This window comes from Oncorhynchus nerka, linkage group LG15, assembly GCF_034236695.1.
Source record: "Oncorhynchus nerka isolate Pitt River linkage group LG15, Oner_Uvic_2.0, whole genome shotgun sequence".
Taxonomy (NCBI): Eukaryota; Metazoa; Chordata; class Actinopteri; order Salmoniformes; family Salmonidae; genus Oncorhynchus; species Oncorhynchus nerka.
Window position 1 is genome coordinate 33,312,524 of NC_088410.1, and position 19,592 is coordinate 33,332,115.

At 40.7% G+C, this 19,592-nt stretch overlaps 1 protein-coding gene across 1 annotated transcript; it reads right to left on the minus strand.

The window, feature by feature from the left end:
• Positions 1–6,002: 6,002 nt before the first annotated feature.
• Positions 6,003–14,429, minus strand: LOC115143576 (melanin-concentrating hormone receptor 1-like). The gene is made up of 2 exons (XM_065000779.1): positions 14,354–14,429; positions 6,003–7,027 (listed from the first exon to the last, which is right to left on the minus strand). The coding sequence occupies exons 1-2, from the start codon at positions 14,427–14,429 to the stop codon at positions 6,003–6,005; spliced, it is 1,101 nt and encodes a 366-aa protein (XP_064856851.1).
• Between the last annotated feature and the right edge of the window lie 5,163 nt (positions 14,430–19,592).

Sequence of the window (19,592 nt, forward strand, 5' to 3'; positions counted from 1 at the left end):
GGGAAAGGGGGTACAACTCAATATTAGGAAGGTGTTCTGAGGAAAGGGGGTACAACTCAATATTAGGAAGGTGTTCTGAGGGAAAGGGGGGTACAACTCAATATTAGGAAGGTGTTCTGAGGAAAGGGGGTACAACTCAATATTAGGAAGGTGTTCTGAGGAAAAGGGGGGTACAACTCAATATTAGGAAGGTGTTCTGAGGGAAAGGGGGTACAACTCAATATTAGGAAGGTGTTCTGAGGGAAAGGGGGTACAACTCAATATTAGGAAGGTGTTCTGAGGGAAAGGGGGGTACAACTCAATATTAGGAAGGTGTTCTGAGGGAAAGGGGGTACAACTCAATATTAGGAAGGTGTTCTGAGGGAAAGGGGGTACAACTCAATATTAGGAAGGTGTTCTGAGGGAAAGGGGGTACAACTCAATATTAGGAAGGTGTTCTGAGGGAAAGGGGGTACAACTCAATATTAGGAAGGTGTTCTGAGGGAAAGGGGGTACAACTCAATATTAGGAAGGTGTGAGGGAAAGGGGGTTCAATATTGAGGGAAAGGGGGGTACAACTCAATATTAGGAAGGTGTTCTGAGGGGAAAGGGGGTACAACTCAATATTAGGAAGGTGTTCTGAGGAAAGGGGGGGGTACAACTCAATATTAGGAAGGTGTTCTGAGGAAAGGGGGTACAACTCAATATTAGGAAGGTGTTCTGAGGGAAAGGGGGTACAACTCAATATTAGGAAGGTGTTCTGAGGAAAGGGGGTACAACTCAATATTAGGAAGGTGTTCTGAGGGGAAAGGGGGGTACAACTCAATATTAGGAAGGTGTTCTGAGGGAAAGGGGGGTACAACTCAATATTAGGAAGGTGTTCTGAGGGAAAGGGGGTACAACTCAATATTAGGAAGGTGTTCTGAGGGAAAGGGGGTACAACTCAATATTAGGAAGGTGTTCTGAGGGAAAGGGGGTACAACTCAATATTAGGAAGGTGTTCTGAGGGAAAGGGGGTACAACTCAATATTAGGAAGGTGTTCTGAGGGAAAGGGGGTACAACTCAATATTAGGAAGGTGTTCTGAGGGAAAGGGGGTACAACTCAATATTAGGAAGGTGTTCTGAGGGAAAGGGGGTACAACTCAATATTAGGAAGGTGTTCTGAGGGAAAGGGGGGTACAACTCAATATTAGGAAGGTGTTCTGAGGGAAAGGGGGGTACAACTCAATATTAGGAAGGTGTTCTGAGGGAAAGGGGGGTACAACTCAATATTAGGAAGGTGTTCTGAGGAAAGGGGGGTACAACTCAATATTAGGAAGGTGTTCTGAGGGAAAGGGGGTACAACTCAATATTAGGAAGGTGTTCAGAGGGAAAGGGGGTACAACTCAATATTAGGAAGGTGTTCTGAGGGAAAGGGGGTACAACTCAATATTAGGGAGGTGTTCTGGGTACAATCAATTTAGGAAGGTGTTCTGAGGGAAAGGGGGGTACAACTCAATATTAGGAAGGTGTTCTGAATGCTTTATACACTCAGTGTAGATGCCATTCATCTGTTGCATGCTGCATCTGAGGCACCCTGCTGGGAATCTTTATAATGCCCCCTGCTGGGAAACTTTATATTGCACCCTGCTGGGAATCTTTATAAAGCACCCTGCTGGGAAACTTTATATTGCACCCTGCTGGGAATCTTTATAATGCACCCTGCTGGGAATCTTTATAACGCACCCTGCTGGGAATCTTTATAATGATCCCGGCTGGGAATCTTTATAATGCACCCTGCTGGGAATCTTTATAATGCACCCTGCTGGGAATCTTTATAATGCACCCTGCTGGGAATCTTTATAATCTTTATAATGCTCCCTGCTGGGAATGTTTATAATCCACCCTGCTGGGAATCTTTATAATCCACCCTGTTGGGAATCTTTATAATCCACCCTGCTGGGATTCTTTATAATGCACCCTGCTGGGAATCTTTATAATGCACCCTGCTGAGAATCTTTATAATGCACCCTCTGGGAATCTTTATAATGCACCCTGCTGGGAATCTTTATGATGCACCCTGCTGAGAATCTTTATAATGCACCCTCTGGGAATCTTTATAATGCACCCTGATGGGAATCTTTATAATGCACCCTGCTGGAAATCTTTATAATGCACCCTGCTGGGAATCTTTATAATGCACCCTCTGGGAATCTTTATAATGCACCCTGCTGAGAATCTTTATAATGCACCCTCTGGGAATCTTTATAATGCACCCTGCTGAGAATCTTTATAATGCACCCTGCTGGGAATCTTTATAATGCACCCTGCTGGGAATCTTTATAATGCACCCTGCTGGGAATCTTTATAATGCAATCTTTATAATGCACCCTGCTGGGAATCTTTATAATGCACCCTCTGGGAATCTTTATAATGCACCCTGCTGGGAATCTTTATAATGCACCCTGCTGGAAATCTTTTTTTGAAAACCACAATGACAGTGATAGTATAACCATGACCTATGACTGATGCCTGATTCTGTTTTAACAGGAGAAAATGAATGCTGCCATGAGAGACAGATGGTTGCGATGGCGAGGTATTACTTGACAAGAATAACCATAATACAAGGTTCTCAGAAAGGAGTATCCATAGCTAGCTACTGTCAGTTCCCAGTCTACATAAAACATGTCAACATATGAATTTCCATATTCAAATTCTGTCATGCCCTGATCTGTTTCACCTGTCCTTGTGCTTGTCTCCACCCCCCCTCCAGGTGTTGCCCATCTTCCCTATTATCCCCTGGGTACTTATACCTGTGTTCTCTGCTTGTCTGTTGCCAGTTTGTCTTATTTGTCAAGTCAACCAGCATTTTGTCTCAGCTCCTGCTTTTTTCCAGTCTTTCTTTTTCTCGCCCTCCTGGTTTAGACCCTTGCCTGTCCTGACTGAGCCAGCCTGCCTGCCCACTCTGCCTGCCCCTGACCCTGAGCCTGCCTGCCGTTCTGTACCTTTGCCCCTACTCTGGATTACCAACCTCTGCCTGACCCTGAGCCTGCCTGTCGTCCTGTACTGTTGCCCCACCATTCTAGATTATCGACCCCTACCTGCCTTGACCTGTCGTTTACCTGTCCCTGTTGCTGTAATAAACATTGTTACTTCAACACAGTCTGCATTTGGGTCTTACCTGAAACGTGATACGTTTACCATGTTGCATTACTAGTAAACACCCAATTGACTTTAACTGACATCTTAAAAGGTTCAGGATGGTAACAGCAATAATTCCCTTTAATGATATTTATTGTTGGGTCTACTTAAGGGCAACGTTTTGAAGCAAGGTCCTTTGTCAGAGCACAACCATCAAGTTGGACATACTTTAATACATTTTTGACATACCAAGATCGACCCAAACATCTTGTGGATTCAATACACTTTTCAATACACCCACTTTTACCCTTGAAGCACAAAATAATTTACAGTGAAATAATGTCACCTTTGAGCTCAAAGTAATTGTTCACTTTGAAAAGATCTATTGATATTTTCAACAAAACAAATTTTGTACCAAGAACGGTTCAGATGCTGAGTCTTTCACAATCGGTTATACATCAGACTTCTCTAAAGTGATGATCTTTAAAACATATTCTGTAAATTACAGTTCAATGTGACGTATTTTTCCAATACAATACCATTGACTGCCTGTTTTGTCACCCATTTTCTGCTTTAATAAATGCATTTTATAAAAGTACTGAGTACCGTATACAAAACATTAAGGACACCTGCTCTTTCCATGACATAGACTGACCAAATGAATCCAGGTAAGAGCTATGATCCCTTATTGATGTCACTTGTTAAATTTGTCATTTAAATCAGTGTAGATGAAGGGGAGGAGACAGGTCAAAGAAGGATTTCTTAGCCGTGAGGCAATTGAGACATGGATTGTGTATGTGTGCCATTTAGATGTTTTTTGGGCAAGACAAAATATTTAAGTGCCTTTATAACAGGGTATGGTAGTAGGTGGCGGGTGCACCGGTTTCAGTCAAGAACTGCAACGCTGCTGGATTGTTCACGCTCAACAGTTTCCCGTGTGTGTCAAGAATGGTCCACCACCCAAGGACATCCAGACTGCGGGAAACACAACATGGGGCCAGTATCCCTGTGGAACGCTTTGAACACCTTGTAGAGTCCATCCCCCGATAAATTGATGCTCAGTATGTAACGGTTTTCCTCCTCTTCTGAGGAGGAGTATGAAGGATCGGACCAATATGCAGCGTTGTAAGTGTTCGTCATTTTATTTTATTAATAGCGCTGAACACTAAAAATACAAAGTAACAAAAAGAACAACCGAAACAGACAAAACAACTACCCACAAATCATAGTGGGAAAACAGGCTGCCTAAGTATGGTTCTAAATCAGAGACAACGATAAACAGCTGCCTCTGATTGGGAACCATACCAGGCCAAACACAGAAATACAAAAACATAGAACAACACAATGCCCACCCCAACTCACGCCCTGACCAAACTAAAATAGAGACATAAAAAAGGAATGTTTGGTATACTTTTGTGTATATCTCCAACTTTCTCTTCAAAAAAGACAAATCTGTAAAAAGGGAGAGGAATCAGATTAAGATTCAAAGTGAGATTTGAAGTGTCAAAGCTAAACAAAGACTAACAATTTATCAAAGAAATTCAGACAGGAGAATCCGCAATGCCTAATTTCATTGGCATTGCAAAATTAATTAAGCAAATGTATGATTAATATGAGGATTGCACTGGTTATGCATGAAATTATAGTTAGTATTGCCTGTCTCTATACCGTGATGAGAAGTTTGAGTTTGAACCATATTTATTTTAACTTGACGTTAAAATACGAATAAAAAAAAAAACCTCTGATTCTGTATATAGAAATACAATTACACTAAAACATACAGTATCTATATATATATTAATATAAACATATATATTTACAAAACATCCACACCGAATGGTCATACATGATTACTTATTAGACACTGTACAAATGTATGGATAAAAAGTACTACACAACATTCAGTGAAGCTGAAACATGTATTTATGGTGCAATTGCAGTGTAGGTACTAGGTACTGAGCATACTGTACAATATAAGTGGTATGTGAACATTGTACATTGAAATGAAATTTAACATACATTAGCTAGATTGCCAAACCAAAACTACAGTAAGGGATTGTGCTAAAACCTGCCTTCCATGAAGAATTGGAATTACAATACCTAATACAATATCAAACTAGTCATCCTCATGCGGGTAATTTATGACTGTATGTATTTATTCATTGATTCGTACATTTAGCTATGAATCATCTTGACTCTCACACTTTTCCATTATCCACTGAATATCATTAGAAAATATTTGTTTTTATGTCCTTATGTTTCAGTACCTATGTTTACTGTACTGAGTACCATGTGTTGGCCGGTACTCAATAATCTCATCCTGACTATGTTAAACATCTCCTCTCAGGCTCAGCCTGATCCTACTCACTGATGCCACACATATTGTACTCTTCTATTCTGATCGATCCATTAACTGTTCCCATGTAGACATACATCATTGATCCCATACAGTGATCCAGTAAAATGTCTCGGACTGTACTTACTAGGTTTGCGAAAACTAGGGATGCAAAAAATCTGTCAACTTTCCCAAAATTACAAAGTTTTATAGAAATCCTGGTTGGAGGATTTTGGATTTCCTGCTTATTACTTCCTGATTCAGGGAATCTTTCAAATCGGATTTCGGGAAAACCAGGGGATTTGGGGAAAGTTACTGGATGTTTGCAACCCTACCCTGTACACGGGTCCATACATTGATTTAATACACTGTTCATTCCTGTACACTATTTAAATTCAGTGATGACATACACAGTTCTTCCTATACACTGGTCCATAGATTGTCCCCATACACCGTTCTTGTACACTGATCTCATACCTTCTTCCACTGGCCACACCAGGTCTCCTTGGGTAAAGAGGTCTTGTTGAATAAAGGTTCAACAAAACTAAAATTGTCATACAACAGGCCTCAGTGGTCGGCCATATTGGCAGGCAGCAGCTCCCTGGAGCTCTGATCCTGCTGGGGTCTGTCAGTGGTCAATCTCAGACTAACACTACCCTCCGTGGTGCTGGTGGGGTTGACCCGGAACTTCCTGTGGACTGGCCGCATGGCCACGATGAGCTGCCTCTTGAAGGTGTCACTCAACACAATGTAGAGGAACGGGTTGATGCAGCTGTTAATGTAGCCCATGCTAATGGCTATGTTGTAGGCGTAGGAGAAGGCTGGGTTGGGGTTCTGGACTCCAACGTGAACCAGCTGGAGGATGTAGTAAGGGGCCCAGCAGATGAAGAAAGCCAGGCAGATGGCCACTGCCGTACGGGTTACTTTCTTGGTGCGCACCCTCAGGCTCCTGGGGGGCAAGGGGGCCACGCTGGTGGTCATGTGCTTGAGGATCTTGAAAAAGACCACACAGATGATGAGGAGAGGCAGAGCGAAAGCCAAGACAAACTGGTAGAGTGTGAACCAGTAGATGTTGGTAGACGGATCGGGAAGTAGCAGGGCACAGCCCACCAGGTCGCCAGGCAGAGGCATGAGGCCCGCGTACATCCACACCGGGATGATGGTCAGCAACGACAGCGTCCATACTAGAACGATAACCACGGTTGCCACGCACGGTGTCCGAACGTAGTTGAAGCGGATGGGGTGGACAGTGGCCAGGTAGCGGTCCAGAGTCATGACCGTGAGGATGTAGGTGCTCACGATCTGGCTGTTGGAGTCCAGCGCGGTGATGACTGTGCACATAGTGGCGCCGAAGCACCACGAGCCGTTGCCCATCAACTGGTGGATGAGGAAGGGCATACCGACGAGGAAGAGGAGGTCGACGATGGACAGATTTAAGATGAAGATGTCGGGAACGGTCTGCTTGGCGCGGCACTTGGTCTTCTTCAGGATGGTGTAGATGACCATGCAGTTACCTATAATGCCCAGGAAACAGATGATGCCAAATATGGTGGGCAAGATGGCGTTGTTGTAGTAGGCATCATGACCCACCCCTATAGGGACACAAGAGCAGCAGAAGAGAATGTTATTAAAGTACCGGTATGAAATATCATAGAAACCAGACCTGTCAAGCAGCAATTTACAGCCTGGCTGCCGTGACCCAGGTGGTACACTCTTTTTATAAAAATATATATATATTTAATAATATCACTTTTTAAAACTATTTTTTTAAATGATTAACCCCTCCACCACCTCCCTCTTCGGAGGACACATATCTTGTAGTTTTTTTACAGCTTTTTTGCTACATATACAGTTGAAGTCAGAAGTTTACATACACCTTAGCCAAATACATTTAAACTCAGTTTTTCACAATTCCTGACATTGAATCCCAATAAAAATTCTGTCTAAGGTCAGTTAGGATCGCCACTTTATTTAAGAATGTGAAATGTCAGAATAATAGTAGCGAGAATGATTTATTTCAGCTTTTATTTCTTTCATCACTTTCCCAGTGGGTCAGACGTGTCTAAAGGCGAAGTCAGGTGCAGGAGAGCAGAGTATGATAAATAAAGTGCACTTTATTAAAGTTCCAAAACGGGAGCACAACAAAACAAACGCGCTCAAAAACATGGAACAATAAAGTAAAGCGCTAAAGAACATCCTTAGACATGAAAACAATTACACACAAAACATGAAGGGAAACAGAGGGTTAAAAACAATTAGATTGATTGGGGAAATGAAAACCAGGTGTGTATGAAAACAAGACAAGACAAATGGACATATGAAAAATGGAGCGGCGATGGCTAGAAAGCCGGTGACGTCGATCGCCGAACGCCGCCAGAACAAGGAGAGGAGCCGACTTCGGTGGAAGTCGTGACAAGAAGTTTACATACATTTGATTAGTATTTGGTAGCATTGCCTTTATATTGTTTAACTTGGGTCAAACGTTTCGGGTAGCCTTCCACAAGCTTCCCACAATAAGTTGTGTGAATTTTGTCCCATTCTTTCTGACAGAGCTGGTGAAACTGAGTCAGGTTTGTCGGCCTCCTTGCTCGCACACACTTTTTCAGTTCTGCCCACCAATTTTCTTTGGGATTGAGAGCAGGGCTTTGTATACCTTAACTTTGTTGTCCTTAAGGCATTTTACCACAAATTTGGAAGTATGCTTGGGATCATTGTTCATTTGGAAGACCCATATGCGACCAAGCTTTAACTTCCTGACTGATGTCTTGAGTTGTTGCTTCAATATATCCACATAATTTTCCTTTCCTCATGATACCATTTATTTTATGAATGGCACCAGTCCCTACTGCAGCAAAGGTTGGGGTGGTGTTCTTTGGCTTGCAAGCCTCCCCCTTTTTCCTCCAAACATAACGATGGTCATTATGGCCAAACAGTTATATTTTTGTTTCATCAGACCAGTGGACATTTCTACAAAAAGTATGATCTTTGTCCTCATGTGCAGTTGCAAACCGTAGTCTGGCTTATTGATGGCGATTTTGGAGCAGTGGCTTCTTCCTTGCTGAGCGTCCTTTCAGGTTATGTTGATATAGGACTCGTTTTACTGTGGATATAGATACTTTTGTACCTCTTTGCTGTTGTTCTGGGATTGATTTGCACTTTTTGCACCAAAGTACGTTCATCTCTAAGAGACAGAACGCGTCTCCTTCCTGAGCGGTATGACGGCTGCGTGGTCCCATGGTGTTTATACTTGCGTACAATTGTTTGTACAGATGAACGTGGTACCTTCAGGTGTTGGGAAATTGCTCCCAAGGATGAATCAGACTTGTGGAGGTCTACAATTTTGTTTCCTGAGGTCTAGGCTGATTTATTTTGATTTTCCCATGATGTCAAGCAAAGAGGCACTGAGTTTGACGGTAAGACCTTCAAATACATCCACTGGTACACCTCCAATGGACTCAAATGATGTCAATTCGCCTATCAGAAGCTTCTAAAGCCATGACATAATTTTCTGGAATTTTCCAAGCTGTTTAAAGGCATGGTCAACTTAGTGTATGTAAACTTCTGTGATACAGTGAATTATAAGTAAAATAATCTGTATGTAAACAATTGTTGGAAAAATGACTTGTGTCATGCACAAAGCAGATGTCCTAACCGACTTGCCAAAACTATAGTTTGTTAACAAGAAATTTGTGGAGTGGTTGAAAAACGGGTTTTAATGACTCCAACCTAAGTGTATGTCAACTTCCGTCTTCAACTGTACATGTTATTCAATCATTGCACCCACACTGATCGTGCGCGTCAATGATCACCTGCATGGCCAGGCACTAAAATAGAACTTGGTTCTATTTGTGACGCTTAAGTCACGCCTTTCCCATCTCCTTTTTGGTTTTTAGGAGCCTATACCCATGTGCCATTTCCTCATTGGTTTTGAAGAGCATATACCCACGTGGGTGACTGAAAGTTTAACTGAGGTCCACACTCCAGGCCAGTCGGTGGTGGTAATGCACATTAAAGTTGGTTGCCAACCGCCATATAAAATCCAAAGAAGAAGAAGCCTGAAGGAGGAGAGATTGCTAGAAAACAAACTTTTACCCTTTTGTATGTGGATTAATTGTTGGAGTAGAGGACCTTGTGCATTTCAGGGAAAATAACAACTCAATGTTTATATCCCAGGACAAATGAGCATTTCTACTGCTCCAGAATCCAATGGCAGCAAATCTTACACCACTCCAGCTGATGCTTGGCATTGTGCATGGTGATCTTAGGCTTGGGTGAGGCTCCTCGGCCATGGAAACCCATTTCATGTAGCTCCCGATGAACAGTTATTGTGCGGACATTGCTTCCAAAGGCAGTTTGGAACTCTGTAGTGAGTGTTGTAACCAATGACAGGCAATTTTTATGTGCTACGAGCTTCAGCACTCAGTGGTCCCGTTCTGTGAGCTTGTGTGGCCTACCACTTTGCGGCTGAGCCGTTGTTTCTCCTAGACGTTTCCATTTCACAATAACAGCTCTTACAGTTGACCGTGGTAGCTCTAGCAGGACAGACATTTGATGAACTGACTTGTTGGAAATGTGGCATGCTATGACGGTGCCATGTTTAAAGTCACTGAGCTCTTCAGTATTTGCATTTGAATAAATGCATAAATACACCAATATGACTTTTCCATGTAAAAAATAGAATGACCACTGCTGCACCTCCTGCCACTGTTTTGAACAAATTAGATTATACTATAATGAACAAAAAATATAAACGCAACATGTAATGGGTTGGTCCCATTTTTCATGAGATGAAATAAAAGTTTGGCATATGCACAAAAAGCTAATTTCTCTCAAATGTTGAGCACAAATGTGTTTACATCCCTGTTAGTGATCATTTCCCCTTTGCCAAGATAATCTTGGTATGTCAATAAGATGATTAAAAAGCATGATCATTACACATGTGCTGAGGAGTACTTCTGTCTATAATAAAGCGCTTCTGTGGAGGAAAACTAATAATGATGTGCTGTGCCTTGCTCCCCAGTGGGTGGGCCTATGCCCTCCCAGGCCCACCCATGGCTGCACCCCTGCCCAGTCATGTTAAATCCATATATTAGGGCCTAATACAATTATTTCAGTTTACTGATGTCCTAATATGAACTGTAACTCAGTGAAATCTTTGAAATCAATGCAAGTTGCACGTATATTTCTGTTCAATATACATATTCAAATTAACATTGCTGATTACATACAGTGGTAACTGTTCCAACTTTGGGATTTGGATAGGCTTTAATGCAACTCATACACCTCTTCATTGAATCTACAAAACTGTTAGTGTTCAACTTTAACATGTGATGACAATACAACAGAACAGTTGAACAGGAATGACATTTGCACTAACGGGTGGCCAAAAAATATATAACTTAAAGCCACACCCATACTAAGCCACGCCTCCACAGTTCCTCCAGGAACCAGTAGCTACATTGACCCATTATAGGTTCCTCCATGAACTAAAAAAACCAAAGGTGCAAATATAAACCATTTTGGTGATTGTTAAGCAAATAACGGTTGGTGTCATGGTAATTGATGCATATCATGGCACACATAGCCTGATGCAGACCTTTTGGAACATCTACATTTAAAAAAGACTAATAAATCCATGAAATATAGCCTACACCTTCACAACCTTCACTAAAGAAACACGAAGAAAATGTAGTCTATTTCAGAAGAACAGAATAGCATACTCTGAGTATGCTTATGTTAGGTCCTGATCTGGCTATGCCAAATGGCTGTATGCTACACTAGTTAATTTAGCAGACAAGATTTGCTTAGAATTCTGTGCCTTCATTTTATATTACTTTATAGTATGAAGAATACAATTGAACAAAGCTGAATAAAATAAGGGGGAGTGGGAGTGCGCATTTTGAGGGAGTGCGCACATATGGCTATTCTGTTCTGAGCGGTTAACAAAGAAATAGGTACTCCTATATGCTTCATTTAGATTTATTCATGTAACTTTAGTTGTTCTACAAACATTGGGCTACGTGTTTAGAGTTTTTATACATTGTAAGGCTGCATGAGGTGACTCATGATGACTTGAAAAAATTTGCTTGAAAGGCTTGCGCTCTACTTTTTAAAATTTTTACGCAGGCTGTACACACTTCATCAGTCTCTCATTCACAATTTGACAAGCACTTGATAATGCCTCAAATTTCCCAGAGGCATCCCCTCTATGCACTTAAATAGCGAATGGAGGGTGTTTTTTCTGAGGTTCATATTCATTCCAGCTAGGAAGGCTATACTTCTGTTGTAAAGATAAGCAATGTGGTTAATATTAAGAAAGTTGAGAAATAAATGTAGTAGGCCTAGCCTTAAAGAAAGCTGATGGGATCGTCCTCTTTTCTATAGAGGCCATCACTTTGTTTTTCCCCCAATTGCATAGCCTATAGAAATGTTGTGCAACATGAGCTCATGGGCTCTCATGAAGTGTTTGATTAGATTTTCGAGCACATTTGCATTTAAGTCAGAGTGATTAGAGGGACAATGGAGTGCTGAATACCAGTTAGCAAGTGTGGTAGGCTACTAATAACCATCAGCAGCATCAGAGCTTGGAGAAGCCTAATTACGTGACTATACGGTCACATGGAATTTGACTGCCTTCATGAATCGTGATCGCCAGTGTGGCGTTAATACGGTCACCGCAACAGCCCTATTCACACCCCTTGACTTTTTCCACATTTTGTTGTGTTATAACCGCAATTTAAAATGGATTCAATTGAGATGTGTTGTCACTGGCCTACACACAATAGCCATTGATGTCAAAGTGGAATTATGTTTTTAGAAATGTTTACTAATTCATTAATAATGAAAAGCTGAAATGTCTTGAGTCAATAAGTATTCAACCCCTTTTTAATGGCAAGCCTAAATAAGTGCGGAATAAAAATGTGCTCAACAAGTCAGATATGTTGGATGGACTAATTGTGTTCAACATGATTTTTGAATGACTATCTCATCTCCATACACCAGACATACTGTAAGGTCCATCAGTCGAGCAGTGAATTTCAAACACAGATTCAACGACAAAGACCAGGGAAGTTTTCCAATGCCTCACAAAGAAGAGCACCTACTGGATATCCCACTGAGCATTAATTACACTTTGGATGGTGTATCAATACACCCAGTCGCCACAAAGATACAGGTGTCCATCCTAACTCAATTCCCAGAGAGGAAGGAAACCGCTCAGGGATTTCACCATGAGGCCAATGGTGACTTTAAAACAGTTACAGAGTTTATTGGCTGTGATAGGAGATAAATGAGGATGGATCAACATTGTAGTTACTCCACAATAATAACCTAACTGACAGACAGACTGAAAAGAAAGAAGCCTGTACAAAATAAAAAAAATATTCCAAAACATGCATTCTGTTTGCAACAAGGCACTAAAGCAATATTGCAAAAAATGTGGCTTGTCTTGAATACAAAGTGTTATGTTTGGGGCAAATCCAATACAACACATTACTGAGTACCACTCTCCATATTTTCAAGCATAGTGGTGGCTGCATCATGTTATGGGTATGCTTGTAATCATTAAGGACTGGGGAGTTTTTCAAGATAAATAATAAATGGAATGGAGTGAAGAACAGGAAAAATCCTAGAGGAAAACCTGGTTCAGTCTGCTTTCCATCAGACACTGGGAGATGAACTCACCTTTCAGCAGGACCATAACCTAAAACACAAAGTCTACACTGGAGTTGCTTACCAAGAACACAATGAATATTCATGAGGGGCCGAGTTACAGTTTTGACTTAAATCCGCATGAAAATATGGCAAGACCTAAAAATGGTTGTCTAGCAATGATCAACAACCAGACAGTGCTTGAAGAATTTTGAAAAGAATAATGAGCAAATCTTGCACATTCCAGGTGTGGAAAGCTCTTAGAGACTTACCCAGAAAGACTCACAGCTGTAATTGCTGCCAAAGATGATTCTAACATGTATTGACTCAAGGGGTTGAATAGTTGTGTTTTCCTTCCACTTTGACATTACAGAGTGTTTTGTGTAGATTGATTACAAAAAAAACACAATTAAATCCATGTTAATCCCACTTTGTAACACAACCAAATGTGGAAAAGTCAAATGGTTTGTATACTTTCTGAAGCCACTGTGTTGCTATACCACATTCATGTCAGCTCGCGGGATCAGGCGGCTTGTTGAGATCTCCTACTGTTTGGATTTGAAAACAGCCCCCCTCATTATCAACACATCTTGCCGACAACATCAAAACAGACTTTCCAGACACTGAAGTCAGGACTTTGGTAGAATTTACGAGCAGCCGAGGAACATTGTAATAAAGCGTGATGCATCGTATACAGTATAGGCTATCCATAAACCAAACCTGTGAAAATATTTCAGTTCCCAGTAATATATATTTTAGTGCCCTTGGTATGTGCTATATACAGTATCTTTGACACAAAAAAACGCAATAACATAGCTGCTACTGTATGTGTGTGGTGACTAAAAGTTCACAGGAATTTTCATGGCTCTTTTGAGATTAAGGTAGAGAATGAGCCATTCCGACGAAAAACAAGTCACTCAAAAAGGAAAAGGTTGGCACTAGCTGTGCCTTCAGGAAGCTACTAGACAGATTTTCATTTCCCTCTGAATAACAAGTGTTAGACAGAGCAGTGAAGGAAACCAACCATTAACGTCTTCAAGGAAAAACGAATGAAAATAAAAAGAGGATGACTGTAGCTTTCATTATAGCCTACATTATGTGTGCCATAATAAGATAAAGTGAAATCATTGTAGGCTATTAATTATTTTTTAAACGAGCAAAGATTTCATTCAGTGCAGTGACCATTACACGTTTCTACAATCTGGTTGTTTAATTGCTATACTGAATAGCCTACTGTACAAATATATTCAACCATGATAAATGCTTACCTGTTGAAGATTCAGATGAGTTCACTGCAACCGGTGAGGTGCTATCATACAATACCGACACATTATAGAAATCCATTGATAACTTCCGATGTTAATCTCAATAAAATCTGGGTAAAGAAAAAAAGATCAAGTGTTTATTTATGCTCAGGGAAAATTCTCAAGCAGTTAATAACGCAACTGTCTTGCTGTTTTTAAATAATATTGTAGTGGCTAGAACTCACTGATAAAACAAATCATATTTACAGTTCCATCTTGCACATAAAAATTCTAGTACTACTATTATTTGTGAGATCCATGAAAATATAATAAACGTTTCCGCTCTTGTAGTGGACTTTACTGATTAGTAGCGTATCGTTGGCACGCGCTTGATGGAGTGGAGACAGGCGCCCAGTGTCTTCAAGTATTTTACTAGGAGACTGACAACTCTCCTGCAGCTGCACGGCGCTACTGTATAGTCTCTTCGTCTTTCATTGGCCGAGGATGAAGTTTCGAGGATAACTCTTCTGTTGAGAAGTCTAGCTGACTAGCACCATTGAGATGTGGCTGTATTGTCTTGACTCACAAGTCGATGTGTGTATTTAATACATTTTGACAGCCACATCAAAGATCAAGGACCAATGTACTTTTTTAATGCTAACATGGCACCTCAATAAAGACATTTTAATAGCACGAAGAGGGGTCCTACTTGTTATTTGATTACCAATAGCCTAGCCCGAAAGAATACCTTCACCAACATACTGTACATTTCTGACGCTCTAGCATATCCAATCCCGGAATGTATTGCTCCCCATCCTTCTTTTTTAGTGACAAAATGAAAGCAAACATGTTCCAAGCATTGTGACGTTTTAATGATCATTTCAAACGAACTGGGAACTTACATGTAGCCTAACTGCCAAAATAAAGGAAATATCAACATAAAGCAGCTTAATAGGATGCTGGGCCACCAAGAGCCAGAACAGCTTCAATGCACCTCGGTTGGCATCATTGTGTGTTGTAGAAGTGACGCCATCAAACGTCAGACAATGCCTACAAGTGTCTGGAACTCTATTGGAAAGATGCAACCATAGAGATCCCGAGTGTTCTAATTGCTATGGATGCAACACCATTCTTCCACAAATTCCATTTGGTGTTTTGTTGATGGTGGTGAACATAGTGCTAATTATACTGTGAGTTTCGGGGCCTAATAGTAAAGACGTCATTTAACTGTATATTTTTTTATATTACCTTTTAATTTGGCATGAACACAACCAATCATGATGTTTTCATCTTATTGTCAAACAAATCCCTTCAAAAAGTAACTATCAGCAAACAGAAAAATGATCACTAAAAATAGAATGTGGTGTATTGAGAAATGTATTGTGTGTTAATGAGTTTAGATTTAAAATGGTTGCAAATAGCCAATGGGATTTCCATGCAGGGGTTCAGTTATTTGAATTAACAAATGACAATGGGGTTTCCGTTCTGGCATTGAAGTGATTGGATTACGCGATACAAGGGCGGGTAAAAGTTCAATGATGGATTGGTGAGTTGGGCTGAAGACACTGTAGAGAGTGGTCGACTGGAATGTGTTATGGTGAACATGAAATAAATCTGTTCCGTTTATTATAAGTACACTTCGGAGTCTTCTGCAGAAGAATCCAGCATCTTAGGATGCAACATATAAATCACCCGAACATAAATATTAGACACTGTTAAGACATTGGTGTGGAGATGATATCATTCTATTTGACATTCTGGGAGAAAGTAACTCCCCTACTTACTCAAATCACAACACACTTCACTCAATTCAGTGCTTCCAAGTTCCATGGATCAAATAGTTATTTTGATTATATTATTAAAACGAGGAAAATCTGAGTCCCCTGCAGATCCATAAATGTAATAAATTACAACAATAAAATAATAACAAAACTCATAACAGAATGGCAAAAGTATTTTCAACATTTTGTTAAATTACAACTTTATTCTAAAATGTATTAAATAAATACACACAATACCCCCATAATTACAGAGCGAAAACAGGTTTTTAGATTTTTAGCAAATATATTAAAAATAAAAAACAGAAAAACCTTACTTACATAAGTATTCAGACCCTTTGCTATGAGACTCGAAATTGAGCTCAGGTGCATCCTGTTTCCATTGATCATCCTTGAGATGTTTTTACAACATGATTGGAGTCCACCTGTGGTCAATTCAATTGATTGGCCATGATTTGGAAAGGCACACACCTGTCAATATAAGGTCCCACAGTTGACAGTACATATCAGAGCAAAAACCAAGCCATGAGGTTGAAGAAATTGTCTGTAGAGCTCTGAGACAGGATTGTGTTGAGGCACAGATCTGGGGAAGGGTACTAACAAAAATTCTGCAGCATTGAAGGTCCCCAAGAACACAGTGGCCTCCATCATTCTTAAATGAAATAAGTTTGGATCCACCAAGACTCTTCCTAGAGCTGGCCGTCCTGCCAAACTGAGCAATTGGGGGAGAAGGGCCTTGGTCAGGGAGGTGACTAAGAACCCTATGGTCACTCTAACAGAGCTCCAGAATTCCTCTGTGGAGATGGGAGAACCTTCCAGAATTGACAATCATCTCTGCAGCACTCCACCAATCAGGCCTTTATGGAAAAGTCGCCAGACGGAAGCCAGTCCTCAGTAAAAGGCACATGACAGCCCATTTGGAGTTTGTCAAAAGGCACCTAAAGACCCTCAGACCATGAAAAACAAGATTCTCTGGTCTGATGAAGATGTGAATGCTCATCCCCAGAATAATTTCACGTGTCTGTTTTCAAAGGATGGAGCTGAGAACATGAACAACTTCACAATTAAGAACACTAACAATATGAGGGACTTCTATTTAAGTCATAAAGTGATACTCATCTGATAGGTAAGAAATACATAACCCTGCAGAAAACCTATCTCTTAGAAAAAAATATAAACTATTGGAACCAAGACTTAAAAATAACTGATATTGGCACAGATGAAGAGAGTGTTGGAACATAACTAACTAGGTACAGCACTAGGTACAGCGGTAGCCTTTTGTGAGCCCTAAGCGAGATTTGGTGGAGGGGCATTTTCACCAAGTGGGCAAACAAAATGTGTGAAATATGTACGTATTTTATGTTTTTTTTCCTGCAATTCTACACATTTTGCAATGGGGCGTAAAGAAAATGTTGCAGTTCTATAACACATTTCATGCAATTCTACCTATTTTGCCATGGTGCAGAGATTTTTTTGCAGTTTTAAAGCAAGTTTTCTGCAGTTCTACACATTTTTGCCATAGGGCGGAGAGCAAATGTAACAACTGTATTATATTATTTAGTGCAATTCTACACATTTTGCCATGACTTATGCCATGTTAATGGTATGTGAGTGAGAGTGACTGTTATGGATTCCGCCGGTACTGCTGCTCATTCCGTGCACCAGCTCCGGAGGTCTAAATCACCAGCCTCTAGGTGTCACTGAACTGTTTCATTACGCACACCTGGTTCCCATTCCCCCTCATTAGTAATTGTATATATGTGCCCTCTGTTCACCATTGTCTTGTCGGTTACTGTTCCCATGTCCGTTGGTCTTGTGAGTACCTGTGCATTGTGTACACGTTATCAATGGGGGCCCCCTGGGGGTCAGGGACCCAGGGCACATGTCCTGCATGCCCGGTCGGTATTCGGACATGATTACTACAATTAAAAACTTGTTAGCTGACATGGCTAATTGTCAGTGACTGGCAAAACAAGAAACTGTTGATACACAACATTTAGAACTTGCACCTTGTGTAATTCTACTATCCTCGACTATCCTCGACTGAGTTCCAAAACAAGCGACCATTAATATCGCTTATGCCTGGAGCCGGCCTGTAACTAAACTAATGTACAGAATTTAATATACAAGAGACAAAATGTGCACTTTGGTACATCATAAAAGCAGAGTCATGTCTTAAGTGCAAAACTAACAGTGGCTCAATGATTAATGCCTTCTGCAGTGCTATAATGTCCAAAAGTTATGGAGTTAGAAAGTTGGCTGTCAGAAGTTTTACAATATAAATGTACTTTTAGTCCGTCTATATGCCTATTTCAAGACATGGCATATGAGGGTGCGATGAGATACCCAATGGGTTGGACAGTATTTTTCGGAGATCTGAGGTACCGGGATGCATTAGAACAAAATCACCTTTATAATAAAGCATTGCATACATGTCATCACATTTGCGTAGTGGCATAGCGCAGTAGAGTAGAGGAACTTATCGAAGTTACACACATGGGCAAAACAAATTGTGGCCTAGTGTCCGAGGAATGTTGGGCCTTTTATAAACGCATTTCATGCAATTCCACGACATTTTACATGATGGAGACTTTGGCATAATCGTTTAAAATGCCGCGTTAAAAAAAAAAACGTGGAATTAGGAGTTGGGAAATCTCCGACTTCAGTGTGTTCAAGACAACTGGGAAAGCAGGGAAAAACAATTTCCTACTGAAAAAATTCGTTCATCCAACTCGCTACAATATGAGGAAAAAATTATAGTCCTAAAAATGCATTCCAGTTTCACTGATTTACCCAATGATGCACAACTCGCGTGCTGGTAAGGGCATATGAGCTCATGGCAAAAGCCTTTCTTCTCTCTCGCTTTACTTTGTAAAACAATATTTGGTACCCTACAGCTTTCCAACCTGCAATTGAAGACAATTAGAAATATTGCGAAAGGCCAGTTTTGTCTGCATGTTCTTTGTTCACTGACAGATTTGCTGCGTGTTCCCGGCTATAGGTTATGCCTTGTTATTGGGCTGCACTCAGCAGTTAGGCAATTTTTTGTAAATAAGCTATTTGTCTGTGGCTAAATGTATCGTGGTGTAGTAGGCTATTTTGAATTATTTCATTTATTTCTGAACAGCCACAGTATCTCTATAACGTTGGCACATTTCTTTCAATTTATCAGGTGTGCTGCAGCTCCTCCGGGGTGGGGGTTGCTGATTGCTGATGGCAATGCCGGACGTCCGATGTCTGTAGTGTTGCAGGGTAGTAAGCATGATGGGATGTTAATTGCTTAATTCACTCAGGAACCACACCTGTGTGGAAGCATCTGCTTTCAATATATTTTGTATCCCTCATTTATTAAAGTGTTTCCATTATTTTGGCAATTATCTGTATGGAGCCTATCAAATTATCAGCATATTTTTTCTCCTGTATCATTTCACAATTTATTCAAATTTTGTACCACTAGATGGCCCAGTAGTCCCTGCTATGGAGTC

Excerpts from the sequence above, each read along its gene's own strand:
- LOC115143576 (XM_065000779.1), bottom strand. The coding sequence starts at position 14,429 with ATGGATTTCTATAATGTGTCGGTATTGTATGATAGCACCTCACCGGTT. Across the intron at positions 7,028-14,353 it reads CTCATCTGAATCTTCAACAG|GGGTGGGTCATGATGCCTAC; the intron begins GTAAGCATTTAT and ends GTGTCCCTATAG.